The following is a 15,242-nucleotide window of genomic DNA, read 5'->3' on the forward strand; positions in this document are numbered from 1 at the left end:
TCTTAACCTGAAACTGTTCTTAACCTGAAGCACCACTTTAGCTAATGGGGCCTCCCGCTGCCGCTGCGCCGCCGGAACACGATTTCTGTTCTCATCCTGAAGCAAAGTTCTTAACCCGAGGTACTATTTCTGTGTTAGTGGAGTCTGTAACCTGAAGTGTATGTAACCTGAAGCGTATGTAACCCGAGGTACCACTGTATCTGTCGGAAGCCACTCAGAGTGGCTGGAGCAACCCAGTCAGATGGGTGGGGTGTAAACAGCAAAATTGTTGTTGTTGTTAAATAGGGCGTCCCTATTTTCATCAGTGAAATGTTGGACGTCCCTATTTTCATCCGATGCATGTTGGCGGAGGCGTGCGTAGTGCGGCCACGCTCACTTAAATCCGCCTCTGCCCGACGCAGCGGACGGACCCAAAACCAAACGCCCCTGCGTTTTTCTCTGCTGTGCTGGAAACGGTCCTCCTCGCCGAGCGGGCAGCCGGCTCGTGGCTCCATGGAACGGGTTTCGCTCCGCTCTCGTTTACACCAGCGCCCTCGAAAACGGATCTAGCTGCTTCCGCGCCCACTCCCTCGCTCTCGACAGGTTTCCAGAATGCGCCTCCTCCCGCGATGCAACCGGGGCGGACGAGCCCTTAAAACACAATCCGGGGGGCCGGATTTTGGTGGGGTGGCGGCGGCAGGCAGGGGCAGGATGCGGTAAAAAGCGGAGGGACTGAGCCCTGAAAACGGGGGAGGAGGGGGTGCCTTGCGCACCTCCAAGGACCGGGATCCTCCAGGAACCAGGCGACGTTTGCGCAGCGTAAGGAGCTGGCCATCTTCAACCCAGGGAGGTGGAATTGGGAAGCTTAGTTAGGAAGGGGGGGGGAGGAGGGAGAGAAGACAAGCCAGGATCATTTAGATACCGTTAAAATAAATAAAGAAATCCCTTCGCCTCCCTCGGACCCCAATGCAGAAAGAGAGACACCTATAATTTGGTGCATGCATGACACTAAAATCTGGATGCGTTGACAGGATGCTTTTTTAAAAAAAAAACACCAAGCACGTAAACACACTCAAAAAGGAAAAACGGTGTTTGCATTTTATTTGAGATATAGCGAAGGGGGTGGGGGATGTGGAAGTGCATCGGAGGAAACCCTCCCCAGCACGGTCGCATCAGGATAGAAAGCCTGCTTTCTGTACAGGGTGGGAAAAAGACAGGTTACTAGTTGGGTTAATATTATATTTCTGTGAAAATGGGGATTGCAGCGTGGATAATGCTCGGCTCCTTCTCTCCCGCCCCCTCCACTCTCCCTCTCTCGCTCTCTGTCTCTCTTTTTCTGTATATTAAATATGCTTTGCTTGTCAATTTCATCGCCCTGTGCATTTCTGCAGGGAAGGCAGCTCCGCCCCCTGTGCGCGCAGGCGCGGCCAGCCTGAGGTTCCCGCAGGCTCAGCATTCAGTGACCACAGGCTGATGATTGTAGGTAAGGAATCAGATAAGAAAGTAATTTATAAACCTCTTTAAATCATCAAAATGAAGCTCGGTAAAGGTCCGCCGCGTGCTCTGCAGACCTTTTGCTCCGCTTTGCATGCAATGCATCGATTCGAAATTGTGGTGCCTGCCTGTTTATTTATTTATTTATTTTGCAAGTGGATATGCCAGCATTTTGATTTTCTCCCCTTCTTCTTCCTCCCACCACCCCACTCGAGTGGGGACCGCGAATTCATTTCAGTTGCATTTGCTTTTTGCAAGGAACAATGTAGTTAAAACTAAAGGGGGGGGGGGAATCTGCAAGATTGGCAGAGACAGAGAGAGAGAGAAGGCGGGAGGGGGAACAGAGGGGGGAAAGCACCCCAAGACTTAGTGGCCGGGTTTGTTGCAAAATTGGGCTGTGCAAAAATCTGGGGCGCTTTTTCCATATTGCAGTTTCCATGTTTTACACGCGGGGAATGATAATTTGAAGCCCTTCTCCCATAAATACGACATAAAAGAGTTGGGATGAAGCTATGCAGGAAGGGGGGGACGAGGGGAGGGGAGATGAGATGTGGGCAATGATTTTGGAAGGGAGGGAGAGAAAAGGGGTCGTTTTCACAAACTTTCTCCTTCGAGTAATTCCATGCCTTGCCTCTCTTTCCAATGAAGGGGATCTCTGCCTGTGCAACAGAATAAAAAGAGGGAGAATTCCGCCATTTTGATGTTTTTTTAAAAGTAAAGACTTTGACGGGTTTGTAGTAGCCGCCCTTTGCTGGAGACCAGAGAGAGGGACCCAACTCAAGCTTTGCCTGTGTGTGCAGCGATGTCTTTATCCTTTTCATTTTAAGGTGGGGGGAGCCTCCCTTTCACCTCTTGGAATATTGGGATTCTGATGCATGAAAGTGAATATTTGCTGAGAACAATTTCTGCAACCCAGGTACTTTATTATGGGGGCGCACAGGCAGTACCAATAGCATCTCCCTTGAGGTCTGAGCTGCCTTGGAAGTATTGGCCCAAGTTTTTTTTTGTTTTTTTGTCTGTGTTTCATTTGTGGTTTTAATTCTGGAAGTGTGCATGGGCTATTACCATATTCCCTCCAGCACATGGGCCCATTTTTTAAACGTGCGGGTTTCAACACACCTGACTCCATCATCCATCTCTTAACAAAAATAAAGGGTCTCGGGAATTTCTGTGTCACTTTCTCCCATCCCTATCCTGCCCCCTTCTGCAATGTTTTCCTCCCCATTGGTTTGGGGTTTTTGTGAAGTCCATCACACTGGAAACATTTTTATGAACTGCTTGTTAAATAGCAATGAGGTGTGATCATCTTGCTGTTTGCTAAAGTCGAGGGGAGAAGCATGCTTTTGTGTAGAATCTGTGATTTCTGTTACTTGTTTGAATGGTCTTGGACGAGGCTTCCTTTTAATTAACCACTCATGCTTGCAGAATCCTACTAATGATAGTGTAGTGCTAATTGCTAATCCTTAACGTTAGAACTTTATATTATTAATAGATATCACAGCCACAGTGGCTGTAGAATTGAGCAGCTAGATGAGAAGGTAAGATTAGCACCTGTTATTGAAACTTACTCAAAATGCTTAACACTGAAAATAATTCTGATGGCAATGTCATAGATGTGATAAGGAGCCAGGCATTTGTAGCAGTCAGTTTATGGCTTATGCAACACATGATCTGCCACACTTTAGGTATTACAAAAGACCATTACCTAGAAATAACAAGATTTTCCCACTTTTGCTCCAAAATCGTGGTATTTTCTCTTCTGTTTCCTTATGAGTCCTCTGTTAAGGAGAGCGCTAGAAATGGAAATGGCCGTGATGATTCTTTAATAGCTGGGAATTGTGTTTTCAAATTATATAATAAAACCATCATCAATCACAAGAGTGGATAAAGTGCCCGATTGGACCATTTTATTGCAGTGACATTTAATGGCATTTTATGTGCCCACAACACACTACAGGCAGTCTTGGGAAATGGCGTAAATGCCCTTCTTGCCGTTTATTGGATTTTTATTTTACTACTAATTCTCTAACGTGGGGTGTGTCTTTGGAAAAATCAAGTATTAATGGTCATTGCACAACTGTTTCCAAGCGCTACATATTCTTGAGGTATCTGGATTTGTTTTTGTTTGCTTTCCCCCCACGTGGAGAGCTTTGATGTGTATCTATGCGGCTGGTGATGTTCAGAGTTGCTGCTCATTGAATAAACATGCAAGGATGTATTATTCCCCCTCAACTTTTGCAATGTTCGTAAAGGGAGATTTCAGTGCTCCATCTCCTTTCCGTGGCTTAAGTCAGTTATGTCTGAAGACTGAGCTACGCTTACTGATTCCTTTTGTTTGAATTCCTTTTAAATTGCTGGTTGTTTATCTCAGTTTATAGCCCATCATAGCCCACCAGCTCAGGGTGGATTACTATATAGTGCAATATAAACAGAATTCCAATGTACAGAGGCTTATGGCCCAGAACCTGGGTATGAAATTGATAACCTAAAACCTTGTCCTTGTTTTACAGACTGCCGGTAGAAATGTGGAGTAAAATAGTGGTTTTCCCTCACCCTATTTTAGATCTGGGAACCACTTTCCATTTTAATCTATCACAGCAGTTCCAGTTCTAACTTGTATGCAACTTTATGCTTACAGAGTTCTTCCTTCCTTCCTTCCTTCCTTCCTTCCTTCCTTCCTTCCTTCCTTCTGATGTTGTGCCATCAATATACTGTACTTAGCATGGTGCAAAGTAGAAAAGGACAGGGCTTTGCCCTTTGGAGTTTACAATCTAAAAATTGTCTCAAGGGAGACAACAGAAGATGAGGAGGGAACTGAAGCTGGGGTAATCAGGAGATGAATATGCACTTATACCACTTAACACATACTTCGACTCCTTTTCAGTAGGGCCTCAGCCAGTTTTTAGGGATGATGGGAGTTGTATTCCAGCAACATCTGGAGGATGGCAGCTGCTCCATCCTTGCAGGTGGGGAAAAGGATTGTTCTCCCCTTTCTGTTCATTTTTCTCATTTCCCCACTTTCTCTGACAAAACCAGTCGTGGTAGCTTGACAGTTCCACCCTGTCAGATCTTTTGCTTATGATTTTTTATTTTTCCTTTTAGTTCATTTTCCAGTAATGTAACATCTTGTGTGTTTATGCTGTTTGGGAACAAGAGTGGGTGAAGGAAGGAAAAAAGAAGCCATTGCCCTTTAACAGGCATGAGACCCATCAAAATGAACATAACTGACCAGCTTGTATTGAGGCCTCTGAGATGTCTATGTGCAGGAGAAAGTGGGGGGTGGGGATGGGAAGCACCAAACATAAACCATTCAGTTTATTGTGCTATTGACAAACCAGCCTATGTACATGGTGGTGTGGTGGTGTTGTTGTTGTGAAGGCTGCCTTTGTTTTGATGGGTTGCAGGTTGTACAAGGGCGGTGAAGATTGGAAAATAATATGGCGTCCAGTGGTGGGTTAATAGTGTTGTTTTTCCATCACACGCTTGTATCATAGATAACGGGCCGAGTCGTGACAACGTCGTAAATATATTTCATCATTTCAGTAAGATCAACAATGCTTTTAAAACCTGCAACGTATGTGCCATCTTACAACAGCCTTTCAAAAGCCCCCTTAAAAACCCATGCCTTGATCTGGTGCTTAAATACCAAAAGGGAGAGCACCGGCCATATTTCAAGGGGCTGGTAGTTCCAAAGCTTCTTTAGGGGGACAGGATGCCATGCAAAGAAGGCTTGACCATGCACCGTCACCAGATTTATCACTTCTTAATGGCGGGGTGCTCAGGAGGCCCTACCTGTTAGTGCTTAACTTCTGAGCAGGATTATATAGCGAATGGCATTTAGGTCCCAAGTCATTCAGGGCTTTATAAGTTATCTGTATACAGACTGCAAACAGTAGTATCCTTTGCGGGAATCCCTGGTTGCTGCTCAGTGGCTGGAGTGGGTAGGAGTAAGAAGGTAACTGTCGTGGCAATTTATTGCAAGAATTTCAACAAAGCCACAGTTTGGTGCTTGGTATCATTCCCAAGAGTTGTCTGAAACAGGCATGCGATGCCACTGTGCTGCAGTTCTGGTTTTGTAAAGTGTCTAGATGAGAGACCATTAGGAAATTATTTGTACAGAGCTGATGTCAGCACCTGACATTGTTTGACAGTTGTCAGGGCCCCAGCACCTCAGCAGGACCCCCTGCTCCCTATAGCTGCCCCTCATTCATTCATTCATTCATTCATTCCTACATTCTTAAATTGCCCCTAGCCTTGCACTCCGAGAAGCCCCTGGCTGCCTTGGCCAGCTAGCCTCCATTTTAATTTCCAGCAATGTCCCGATGTTCCTTTTAGGTATTGTGGGAAATTAAAGTGGTGGTTAGGCCCAAGTGCCCATACTGGTTGGAGTGCTGCTGTCCCCTTGAACCCGCCAGAGATATGTGAGGGACCCACAAGAGTGAAGTTGTCCAGGAACCCCTCAAACCTAGAGCTGCCCCTGCCTGTGTATACTGGGATACCGGGAGAGGAGTGGGATAATCAAGATGAGAAAGTGTTTGAACATGTGCAGAGTAGCATACCTGTGCCTTACTACTGATCAGCAAGAACAACACATTTGGAATTATTACGAGGGCTTTCATGATCAGAAGAGAACTGAAGAGCCTCTTGTTTTTGAAATTAAGCAGGATGGATATGGATAGAAGACATCAGGTTTTGGTATCGGAAGAAAGGATATATGCAGGCCATTGGAAACAATAGATATGAAAAAGGAGAGAAGTGTCGTTTCAGATTATATCTCTGAAAGGAAAAAAGCAAAAAGCAGGCACACAGTCTTTTGCAAATAAGAACAGGCAGTTTGAGACCTCCATCTTTCATCGGAAGTGTTGCAGCCTTGACAGTGAGTTCTGTTAATTCCATTTCAGATAATGTGAATACTCACTTTTTCAGCAACCAAGTAGTCTGGGTCTCCTGAGGTCTCCTTATTACCGGCCACTGTAGTTATATTTGAGCAGTGCTTTGAAGGATTGCTAAATTCCACATGACAGCAGATTGCTTTACTGTGAACGCATTGTGTGGTGCGTGTACAACCTGAATCGGAGTGTGTGGATTTTTCTAAAACCCTCAAAAAAAAAAAAAAAAAAAAAACCATTGCAGGCTTCCACAGCTGAGCTCAGCCTCCTACGAAAGCTGTTTCCAATCATCCAATGCTGAGAAACTGAGTGTGTAACATGCAAATGTGTTTGTGGACTGGGATTGTGGCTGCAAGAGCCACCCACAATTTATACTTGTGCCATGGGAAAGAACACTTCAGACATACAGTGGCACACATGTAGAGTCTTTTCATTAGATTTGAATGGATTTAAATTGGAGGCAGGAGCTGCCATCACCACCACCCATCTCCCTTGCTCCACACATCACTTCTTCCATCTGTTGAAAATATTTATGGAAGATAAGGCTCTCAATGCCGCTAGCCAGCATGGTTCTGTTTTGCCTCCCTGTTGGAGGCTGTGTGCCTCTGTATTGCTGGGAATCACAGCTGGGGAGAATGCTGCTGCATTCAGGTCCATGCATCTGGCTTCCCATAGGGGCATGTCTGCTTGTCACTGTGAGAACAGGATGCTACGTAGACTGGATGGGTCACTGCCTTGACTCAGCAGGGCTTTCTTAGGATCTTAAAAGGGCAAGACAAATGTGTGGGATCTCAGGAAGCTGAAGGCAAAACAACTGGGTAGTTCAGATGCAAAAGTCCAGAGGGGAGGGGAATGCAGGATTTTTTTTTTTCTCCCTAGGGTTTTAGCTCTTTCCAAACCCATTGAATGAATGCCCCCCTTTCATTTGTTAGTTCTTATATCAGCTGAGAAACTGCTTTGCTTCCTCTGAAGTTGCTCACCAGCACTTAGCACACAGGCAGGAGACTTAGCAGGTCACCACTCACAGACCTCCTTGCTACAATTTCAACTCAAATTAGTAAGTCATAGTAAGTCATTATGCACATTTTATGCAAACCTGCAGCTTCTTTTGCCCTTTCTTCGGGTGCGTGGGTGCAGAATTTTTGCATTGTGTGTGCACGTTTGTGTATAATGTCCAAGCATTTGTGTAGGCTCCATGGACAGTGTATGTTCCATGCTTGGTGGACACGGCAGTTTGCGCCAAGGTAATGAAGTGTTTTGTGTGCTGTGCCCCATGGCAGAATGGCGATGCTCATAATGCCTAGCTCAGTACGTGTGGAGTGTAAGGCAACTTTTCTTTCTTTGTACCTTGTGTTATAATCAGTGTTTTTTTTCCTGGGGCTACTGAAAGGTACACAGTCCCGGCACCTTTTTTCTAGAAGAAAAGCACTGATTACAACAAATGATTTGCCAGAGGAGGAATGGCGTTCAGCTCTGTTTTTTGAAGAAAAAAAAGCAGAAGCAGGAGACAGGCTTATTTCCTGTCAGAAGCAAAACTAAATAATCTAGATCTGAGAGTTCTGCAATTTGGGATATGTATAGAGCATCTTTAGAACCAAAAGTGCAACATTTGCTCCTCCCAGTCCCTGAAACCACAGAGATCTGAGCCTCTGGCGAAGAGAAGCAATTGTACATGGAGCAAAACTGACAGCCTGGTCCTCACTAGAAAGTGAGCCCTGGTGATTCCGTTCGAATTTATTTCTCAGCTAGCATGTTTGAGGTTGCAGCCTGAGCTGTGTGCAGATTAGGCAAACTCTAGGAAGAAGACAAAGGTAGCAAGACCTCAAAGCCGCACTGAAAGTCAATTATTTGGCCCAATACATTTCAAGTCAGCAGCTACTCTCTGGAACAGCCTGTAAGGGAGATGCCTTTGTTGAACTATTTTTGATGCCTGCCAAACACGTTTTTTGTTTGTTTAGGGAAGCCTGCTCAGATTTTAAATTTTGTGATTTGCATTGGTTTTTAAAGTTGTTGATTTTATCTATAGTTTGATAATGCTATTATGTTGACTGTTTTAAAAGTGTGCTTTTTTACCCTTTTTGAATGAATATTCTATACTATGTTATGTAAACCATTTCGATTATATATAAATATTGCTAAATATATGTAAATAAATAAGTCAGTAATTTGACCCCCCCGTTTCATGGCATCTAGTTTAACACAACTTCTTTAGTTTCTCCTCTGTGCCCAGTGTAGAAACGCAGTGGGCAGCTGCAAGAGGGATGGAGCTCTCTGTTCCACTTCCCAGTAGCCTGGTAAACCATTTTTCAGGCTAGTAACGCTTGTGGGCTTATTTACAAAGCTGATATAAGTCTTAAAAACGGCAGACACCAGCCTTCCCAGCATAACAGTGCTCTGCCACACCTCACACACATTTTGCTCCCCCCCCAAAAAAGTTCTTTACACTCATTCCCCCTTCCATCACTATGCATCTCCCCTGATGAATAACTAAAAGAAAACGCAAACACAAACGTGTTTATTCTTAGAGTAGCAAACATAGTCTCCAAGTAGCAAGCTACCAAATCTATTACACAGGGACTGGAATATAATGCTACAATTACTAACTTGGTGCTTGCACAATTTTAGCAACAATTGAACTATCAGATAGGTTGTTTTTTTTTAAAAAAGTATTGTCTTCTGTAACTGGGGCAACTGAATAACTATTTCGTTCTCTTCTGAAAGGCTGCGGTGATTGCCTGTGTGCTTCTTTTATATCTGGTGTCTTGAGAACGGCACCACAAAATAGAATGGTGCTGTGCAATAGCAGGGACAAACAATAAGGGATAGGCTAGCCCATCATTGTCCTGCAATGCATTTGACTGGCTGCTGGAGGCACAAGAATGCTGGTATATATGGGACCTTGCTCGGCTTCATCAAGGCAGTTCTCACTGTATTATTAGGAGCTAATTTCCAGAAGGGTAGCCATGTTGGTCCATTGTAGCAAAACCAACAAAGAATCATCTTGTGGCACCTCAGAGATGAGCAGATGTATTGTGGATCACAGTTCTCTTTATCTGGCACGTGAAGTGTAATCCAGAATCAGCAAACACATATAACATGTGGTGAAGAAGAAGGAGCTCTAATCTCTGCATCCTCTCCATAGGGAAAGAAATACTGAATTGATTTCTTTCAGCCTTGGAAGATGTAAAGGTACAGCAGAAAGGGTTTGTGGGGATGTGGCAGACCTAACTCCTTGTTAAATTGAACTTAGTCTCTCTCCCCCCCCCCCAGTAGCCTCCCATTGTGACTGTCTGAATAGATAATATTTGGGGCTAGCCAGACCTGTGGCTGTTGGAGGTGTCTCTCAGGCCTTTCTGACAAATGCTGGTATGTGGATTTCAAAGCATTTTGATGTAGGAACAAGGTTTGAAGACTGAAGCTCTGTGTGCTGCTGACAGATGGGTTTTAAACGTAGCACAAGCTTGTTTATATGAAAACAGCTGCTTTTATTAGGCTAGCTGCAAAGAAATTTGTGGAGAGATTTCAGGAGTTGTGAGTTTTGTTTTGTTTTGTTTTGTTTTACCAGAAGCAATTGGTTTGAGACCTTGAGACGAAACCTGTTTCCCAGGAGTACTAAGCCCTCTGAGTAGGCGCTGGGTCATTCCTGTTCAGTGGAATTCCTGCCAGCATCTATAAAGGGGTGTCATTAAAATCCGATACAGTGAGAGCTGTCAGTTTGCAAACTCAGTTCAGAAGAGAGGCATGGCAGGTGGAGACAATGGTACTAAGTCAAAAGTACTTCCTATAACAGCAACCATTAGCTGCAGACAAAATTTTATCACAAGAACCAGGTTCACCCTAGCTCAGGCAGACCCGAAGAGTTCTCTTCTGATCTCCTGTACTCCCATAAGATTAGAATTATGGAGTACCAGACATTAAATTTAAAAACAAACAAATGAAACATTATGTGCAGGCTCATAATGCCAACATTTACTTGCTGGAGGAACATGAGGAGGGGTGACTCCAGCCATGGAAATTTTCTCAATTTGGACACAACCCACCATTCATGTGGAAAGGAAAACCTCATGCTCAGTTTCAAGTATCAGTGACATGTGAGCAAAGATGCAGACAAATTCACTCTTAAAAATATTTCATAAGATAAGTTATAACGAGGCCAGACTGCCCTATGCTACTTTGGTCCAGTATCCCTGACAACATCCCTCTCACTGCAGTTTCTGGTATTCTTTTCTGTTCTACTCGGATGTTCATCAGAACATACTGATGACACATGTGCACTCTTAACTCCACAGAGTTGATAACCATCTATTTGCATTCTTCTGTTGCCCTCCAGTGGCCATAAGAACACTGAGGATCAGCTGTGCTTTTGACTCCAAGCTTCCAAAGGGATTTTGAGGCTTTCCAGAGCAATGATAAATGCACCGTTGTTCCCCCTTTTTTTGCAGGGGATCCAGAGCTGCATGCTACATTTCTCCTGCAGAGATTCCTCAGCTTTCCACACTCATACCAGGGAAAATTCCGTTGTTTTGGTTGTGACAGTGTTGTGTGAAATACGATTGCGTGAACAAGCTATTATTGGACACTGCCATGATACCAGCATTGATGAGTGACACAACCCTCTCCATACCAATGACATGCCATTTGTGACTTTAAAAACGTTATAATTATGGCAGCACTCCCTTGTGCTACTGAAGCCTGGGAGAGTTCGTGTTTGAGTATTTTCCTCTTTCAATATGTTTTATATAAACATGTTTATCCCACATTTGAATACTTTCCAGGCAGCTCACAACTTAGGTTTAGAATCAACCATTACCAAATAAAACAGCAGAGTTTTCCAGCAGCCATAAACTCCTCAAGATCAATTACTAAATAAATAAAATTCATCTACTCGCCCCACCCCGCGGAAAACACAGTCACTTTTACCTGCTGCTGAAATGTCAGCGTCAGGTGAAGTGGTAAGGAGAAGAAACTCCATACAACAGGTGTGGTGCCATCATGTGTTCTTGTTTCTGATGTCCGCTCACCTCAGAAGTAAAGGTGCCCTGAGTTGGGTCTCCGGGAAGGTGCTCAATAACCAGACTGGTTCGTATTGGGAGAAGGTGGTCCTTCAAATATGTGCATTCCTATACATGTCTACTCAGGTGTAAGTTCCATTGATTTCAGTAAGAGATCTGAGGGTGTGTAACAGGAATGGGTGGGACGCGGGTCGTGCTGTGGGTTAAACCACAGAGCCTAGGACTTGCCAATCAGAAGGTCAGGGGTTCAAATCCCCGCGACGGGGTGAGCTCCCATTGCTCGGTCCCTGCTCCTGCCAACCTAGCAGTTCGAAAGCACGTCAAAGTGCAAGTAGATAAATAGGTACCGCACCAGCGGGAAGGTAAACGACATTTCCGTGTGCTGCTCTGGTTCACCAGAAGTGGCTTACTCATGCTGGCCACATGACCTGGAAGCTGTACGCCAGCTCCCTCGGCCAATAAAGCGAGATGAGCGCTGCAACCCCAGAGTCGGTCACGACTGGACCTAATGGTCAGGGGTCCCTTTACCTTTACCTAACAGGAATGGAGAACATTTTAGCCCCCAAGGGCCGCATAGATAAGTGGGTGACTGATTGGGCTGCAGTCCTGTTTACCACAGGATTGGGAGACTGCAATCCTATGTACTGTGTTCAGCCATCAAGGGTTTTCATTGAAGCCTGTGCAGGTACCCAAACTGCACACACCCACACCTGCAAAATTTCCAACCGCTGCTGAATGTTGCTGACCTCCCTGCACTGGGCCAGTGTGATTTATAAGGGAAGGACAGTGCATGGGGGATGAACGTCCTTTGAGGACTAAAAAGCTGTTCATCCCTGTACCTAGAAGTAAACCTCAGCTCCCTTACTCATATCAGTGGAACTAACTTCCAAATAGACATGTGTAGGATTGCATAGTTGAGGTGCAATCCTGTACACACTTACCTGAGAGCAAGCGCTGTTGAACATCATTTGTTTCGGAGTAAACAGGGACGCGGGTGGCACTGTGGGTAAAACCTCAGCGCCTAGGACTTGCCGATCGTATGGTCGGCGGTTCGAATCCCCGTGGCGGGGTGAGCTCCCGTCGTTCGGTCCCAGCTCCTGCCCACCTAGCAGTTCGAAAGCACTCTTAAGTGCAAGTAGATAAATAGGTACCGCTTTATAGCGGGAAGGTAAATGGCGTTTCCGTGTGCTGCGCTGGTGCAGGCTCGCCAGAGCAGCTTTGTCACGCTGGCCACGTGACCCGGAAGTGTCTCCGGACAGCGCTGGCCCCTGGCCTCTTAAGCGAGATGGGCGCGCAACCCCAGAGTCAGTCACAACTGGCCCATACGGGCAGGGGTACCTTTACCTTTACCTTTAAACATGCAAAGGCTCACGGCATTCGGGCCTTGGAGATAAAAATTAACACTTTCATGCCTAGAAATGAACTGGCAGCAAATTAAGCTCTGTTAGCACTGATCAGAAAAATTCATTTCTAGCTGCACCAGGAAGCAGGCAGCTGAAGTTTCCAAACAGTCTTTAAAGGCAGTGCTACACAAAATGCATTCCAGTAATGTAATCTGTATGTTATCAGAAGATGGAAGGGTTTTTCCAGGAAGATTGTAGCTGGTGCACCGGACAAGATGATTGAAGGCACTTTCTGCATCCATTCATTGAGACAGATCGAAGAGCATCTTCAAGTTGTGGACCTGATCCTTTAGGAAAGTACAGCCCCATCAGGAACAGGACAAGTATCTATTTCATGGTCATAGTTATCCTTAGCGCAGGAGTTTATTTATTTATAAAAGTATTTGCATATTGCTATATCATAAAAAATAACAAAGCAGTTTACAAGAATAAAACCATAAAAAGGTTAAAAACAGACATTGATTAACCATTATGGATAGTTAATTTGATCATCCAATATTCCATCCATGTGTGCAAAAACAAATGAGAGATGTGCATGCAAAATCTCGCATGAGAGGGGACTCTGCTGTCTATATCTGTCCCTTTAAAGAAAAATAATGGTGATACATCTTAAGTTCAGCCTCTGTTGCCTGTGATTCACTTACACTTCCTCCCAAATGCTAAATGGGATCTCTTCTTCCTGGTTGTGTTCCAGTTCTGTTCTGTGTGGCTTAGGCAAGGTGATGGATGGACGAGCAGAGATGGAAGTGATAAGAAGCACAAAAGGCAACGCGACAGGGGAAGTCAGTGTCCATTTGGTTGCCAATGAGAATACTGTGCAAAATGCCCACCTACCAGCAACCGCCTTCATCATACCAGGTAGGTCCTTGGAACTTGAAGCATCTCACTGTATTTTCAGAGTCTCCTGCTGCCATTGCTTCCATTTTTTCTGGTCCAAAAGGCAACAACTTATGTTTATGGCCCAAAAGGCAAAGCTAATATCCCACCCGCTCTGTCCATTGGGTTCTGTGTGTTTGGTCGTTCAGTTTGCAGTTGAATGCATTTTCAGGGTACGTTATTCAAAGCTGGCCTGTGTGCAGTGTGGTGAACGAGGACCCACCCCCACCCACAGACCCCTGCCAGGCATACCTCTGAAGCTTGTGAGCAAAGTAGAGGGTGGCGTCCAGCTAACACATCCCATCTACAGTGGTACCTTGGTTCTCAAACCCCTTGGTTCTCAAATGCCTAAAACCCAGAAGTGTGTGTTCCGGTTTTCAAATGTTTTTGGAAGCCGAACGTCTGATGCAGCTGTCTGCTATTGTTTCCAGGGGCCCTGCACCAATCAGAAGCTGCACCTTGGTTTTCGAACATTTCGGAAGTCAAATGGACTTCCGGAACGGATTCAGTTTGGCGCTTTTGTTTTTGCTATTTGTTTTTCCGTTTTTGTTTTTGAGGCTTTTTCGGTTAATTTGTTTTTGTGACTGTGTGGAACCCGGTACAGCTACTGATTGATTGCTTGATTGTGTGACTATGGAAATGGATAAAAGCCCCTCATCCAAACAATGAATATCATCAGTGCAGGTAAGAAAAAAAATTAATTTTGATTTTTATCATCTGCAATACTGTCTTATTTATTTTCTAGTACAGTACATTGATTATTGCTTTCATTTTATGGATCAGTGGTCTCTATAGATAGTAAAATTCATGTTAAATTGCTGTTTTAGGAGTTGCTTTTAAAAGTCTGGGATGGATTAATTCGTTTTGCATTACTTTCTATGGGAAAGCTCACCTTGGTTTTGGGACACTTTGGTTTTGGAACGGACTTCCGGAACGGATTAAGTTTGAGAACGAAGGTACCACTGTATGCATGGATTTCCATTTGTGCAACATGATTTCCCCCCCTCTCTCTTCCAGCCATGCACACCCCGCACCGTCAAATTTCTGGAGGGTTGGGGGAGCCCCCAGAACAAATAGAGGGTGGGAGCAGGGGGGAGTCTCATTATGCAAGCAGAAATCCTTGCACTGATGAGTAGCATTACTCGGTGCTACTGTGGATACAGCCCATTCATTTAAAACTCGGATCAGGTATGAGAGCAGATAAAGTTGTAGAAACATCTCATGGCGTAGATAAGTGCTGTAAGAAAAGCAACGCGAACCAAGATGTAATGATCTAACTTGCAGTAGACATGTGCCTTTAGGACTTGAATTTGCTCTGCATCTATTGATCACGGCGTTCTTGGGGTAGGAAAGGAAGAAGCAACGTTTCCTTCATGCATCCAGACTGTAACATGTTGAGACTAAGGAGAGCAATTTAAGCTTGTAGGCTTAACTATCAAGTTTGTTTTTGTTTTGCCGGGACCTAAAGCTGTTCTTCACCAAATAATGGTAACGTGGGACTATGCAAAGTGGGTGGGAAGCCTTGGCAAGCTTCATAGACTCATAGGGTGGTACAGTTGGAAGGGACCCCCAAGGGCAATCTAATCCAA

At 44.7% G+C, this 15,242-nt stretch overlaps 1 protein-coding gene across 4 annotated transcripts in view; it reads left to right on the plus strand.

The window, feature by feature from the left end:
* The first annotated feature begins 419 nt into the window (after positions 1-419).
* The window catches only part of L3MBTL1 (L3MBTL histone methyl-lysine binding protein 1), a 44,019-nt gene continuing 29,196 nt past the window's right edge, over positions 420-15,242 (plus strand). The window contains exons 1-4 of one of the 4 annotated variants that reach the window (XM_083618533.1): positions 420-798; positions 1,371-1,462; positions 2,966-3,011; positions 13,472-13,635. In XM_083618533.1, the coding sequence (XP_083474659.1) occupies positions 3,004-3,011; positions 13,472-13,635 (172 nt within the window). In that variant the 5' untranslated portion in view covers positions 420-798; positions 1,371-1,462; positions 2,966-3,003. Of the gene's footprint in view, positions 799-1,370; positions 1,463-2,262; positions 2,390-2,965; positions 3,012-4,384; positions 4,440-13,471; positions 13,636-15,242 lie in introns of those variants that run through there. The other 3 variants (XM_083618534.1, XM_083618535.1, XM_083618536.1) reach the window with 3 other exon arrangements.

Source organism: Podarcis filfolensis, assembly GCF_964270895.1.
Source record: "Podarcis filfolensis genome assembly, chromosome: 6".
Taxonomy (NCBI): Eukaryota; Metazoa; Chordata; class Lepidosauria; order Squamata; family Lacertidae; genus Podarcis; species Podarcis filfolensis.